Source organism: Neomonachus schauinslandi, unplaced genomic scaffold (genome assembly GCF_002201575.2).
Source record: "Neomonachus schauinslandi unplaced genomic scaffold, ASM220157v2 HiC_scaffold_2829, whole genome shotgun sequence".
Classification (NCBI taxonomy): Eukaryota; Metazoa; Chordata; class Mammalia; order Carnivora; family Phocidae; genus Neomonachus; species Neomonachus schauinslandi.
Genome location: NW_025411518.1, coordinates 1,563 through 4,501, shown reverse-complemented (window position 1 = coordinate 4,501; position 2,939 = coordinate 1,563). Strand labels below are relative to the sequence as shown.

The window sequence follows — 2,939 nt, the reverse complement described above, 5'->3', positions numbered from 1 at the left end:
AAGGCCCAAAAGCGAATCCCAGGCAGTGGCTGGGGCAAGGCCCAAAATCGAGTCCCAGGCCATGGCTGGGGCAAGGCCCAAAGCTGAAGCAAGGGCAGTAGGGGGAGCACGTCCTAAGACCGAGGCCAAGGTAATCCCTGGGGCAAGGCCCAAAGATGAAGCCCAAGCTTGGGCCCAGACTGAGTTTGGGGCTGAGGCAATGTCGCAAACAGAAGGCCTGACCCAGACCAATGCTGTAGCCTGGCCACTCGTCAGTACTGAGTCTGGGTCAGTTGCTAAACCTATGGCCCTGTCTGTGGACAGGGAGCTGGTCAATGTGGACACTGAGACGTTTCCTTGCTCCCAGGTTGAGACAGGAGTTCAACCCTGGTTTGGATCAGGGGAGGAAGCTAATATGGGGTCTTGGTGCTATCCCAGGCCCCGGGCCAGAGAGGAGGCCTCTAATGAGTCTGGATTCTGGTCAGCAGATGAGACCTCTACAATGTCTTCTTTCTGGGCCGGAGAAGAGGCCAGTATCAGATCATGGCCCAGGGAAGAGGCTAATACCAGGTCCAGGCACAGGGCCAAACATCAGCCTAACCCCAGGTCCAGGCCCAGATCCAAGCAAGATCCCTATATTGATTCTTGGTCTGGGTCTGAAGAGGAGTCTGGCAACCCATTTTGCTTGTGGGCTGGGGAAAATACCAATAACCTGTTCAGGCCCAGAGTCAGGGATGAGGCAAATATGAGGTCCAAGCTCAGGACCAAGAGAGAGGACTTTTTTGAGTCTGAGTCTGAAGATGAGTACTATAAGGAGTCCTGGTTTTTGCCTGGAGAAGAGGCCAATAGTAGCTTCAGGACCAGAGACAAGGAAGAGCCTAATACTGTCTTGAAGCCCAGGGCCCAGAAAGATGTTAATCACAGTGGTAGGGTCAAACAAGAGCCCAGATTTGAAGAGGAAGTCATTATTGGGTCCTGGTTCTGGGCAGAGAAAGAGGCGGGTATGGAGGCTGGGGCTTCTGCCATCTGTGAATCCACACCAGGGGCCGAGGAGGGGGCCATTGGTGGATCCTTGTTCTGGACTGAGGAAAAGTCCAGTTTGGGGGCTGTGGCCAGAGAAGAGTCCAGGCCAGAGTCTGAAGAAGAGGCCATATTTGGGTCCTGGTTCTGGGATAGAGATGAGGCCTGCTTTGACCTAAATCCCAGTCCTGTGTACAAAGCCAATTCTAGATACAGAGATTCAGCTGAGGATGAACTTAAGGCATCATCCAGGCCCCAGACCTGGGAAGAGGTCACTGTTGAATTCAAACCTGGTCTTTGTCATGGGGTTGGCTTCCCATCCCCAAGCTCCTTTAGAATTCCTGAAGAAGCAGCATCTGTATTCTCTGAAATGTTTGAGGGAAAGCCCAAGAATACAGAATTTACCCCAGAAGGGGAAGACCAGGAATCTTTGCTTCAGTCTGAACAACTTGAACCTGAATTCCCATTTCAGTATGATCCATCCTACAGGTCAGTCAGGGAAATTCGGGAGCATCTTAAGGCCAGGGAGAGTGCAGAGCCTGAGAGTTGGTCCTGCAGCTGCATACAGTGTGAGCTTAAAATTGGTACTGGAGAGTTTGAAGAACTTCTTCTATTAATGGACAAAATCCGAGATCCTTTTATTCATGAAATATCTAAAATTGCAATGGGTATGAGAAGTGCTTCTCAATTTACCCGAGATTTCATTCGGGATTCAGGTGTTGTCTCACTTATTGAAACCTTGCTCAATTATCCTTCCTCCCGAGTTAGGACAAGTTTTTTGGAAAATATGATTCACATGGCTCCACCTTACCCAAATCTAAACATGATTGAGACATTCATATGTCAAGTGTGTGAGGAAACCCTTGCTCATAGTGTGGGTTCCCCTGAGCAGCTGCTTGGATTAAGGATGCTTAGACACCTCACTATAACTACTGACTACCACACACTGGTTGCCAATTATATGTCTGGGTTTCTTTCCTTATTAACCACAGGCAATGCAAGAACAAAGTTTCATGTGCTGAAAATGCTATTGAATTTGTCCGAAAATCCAATCGTGGCAAAAAAACTATTCAGTGCCAAAGCTCTGTCGATATTTGTGGGTCTCTTTAACATAGAGGAGACAAATGATAATATTCAAATTGTTATCAAGATGTTTCAGAATATCAGTAATATCATAAAAAATGGAACTATGTCCTTAATTGACGATGATTTCAATCTTGAGCCACTTATTTCTGCATTCCATGAATTTGAGAAGCTAGCTAAGGAACTACAAGTCCAGATAGACAATCAAAATGATCCTGAGGTGGGACAACAAAGCTAATATGAATAACCACCTGCCTTTGATCAGCCTTATGTTCCCAAAGAGCCCTGAGTAGTGCTTTGGTTTTCACAGTCTGGTTTTATGTTGTAACTTATATTTTAATCTGATGTTAACTTTGTCCAATTCTTGATTTGAGCTGCATCATTTTGTGGATGCCAAATGAATATTAGAGCTGAAAATATATCTGTTGATATTTGTCTTGCTGTCCAGATTGCAATATTTTTCAGTATTGAGCTTCTGATGAACTAAGTCGCCTGTGTACGCTACCCTGCTATTTGTTGTTTAAACATACGGTTCTCTATTCAAGTCTGTGTTTTCAATAAAGGTCTATGTGAAAATTGGCAGAAATGACCCTTCAATTTGAAACCAGGTACATATACATTGTGCATATTTACAAAGAGAGATAATTAGTATGACAAACACCTTCATTGAAAAATTGCATTCCCGGAGTTTAAGAAGGGATTTCTGCAGGCTGTGGTATTTGAGAAATGCTTCAGCAAAGAAGGACCCACTTAAACTGGTCACTAAAGTGTAGGAGAAGACAGACCATTAGGTCATTCTTAGAAATGAGCTGTGGTGGTGTGAAGAAAAGTGTGTGATTAGAAAACCTGTCTCAGCA

General features: G+C 45.4%; 1 protein-coding gene across 1 annotated transcript; it reads left to right on the top strand.

The window, feature by feature from the left end:
* The first annotated feature begins 6 nt into the window (after positions 1–6).
* On the top strand, positions 7–2,661 carry LOC110584154 (G-protein coupled receptor-associated sorting protein 2-like). Its single transcript, XM_021694185.1, has one exon. It carries the CDS (start codon positions 62–64, stop codon positions 2,318–2,320), a length of 2,259 nt encoding a protein of 752 aa, XP_021549860.1. The 5' UTR covers positions 7–61; the 3' UTR covers positions 2,321–2,661.
* Positions 2,662–2,939: the final 278 nt, after the last annotated feature.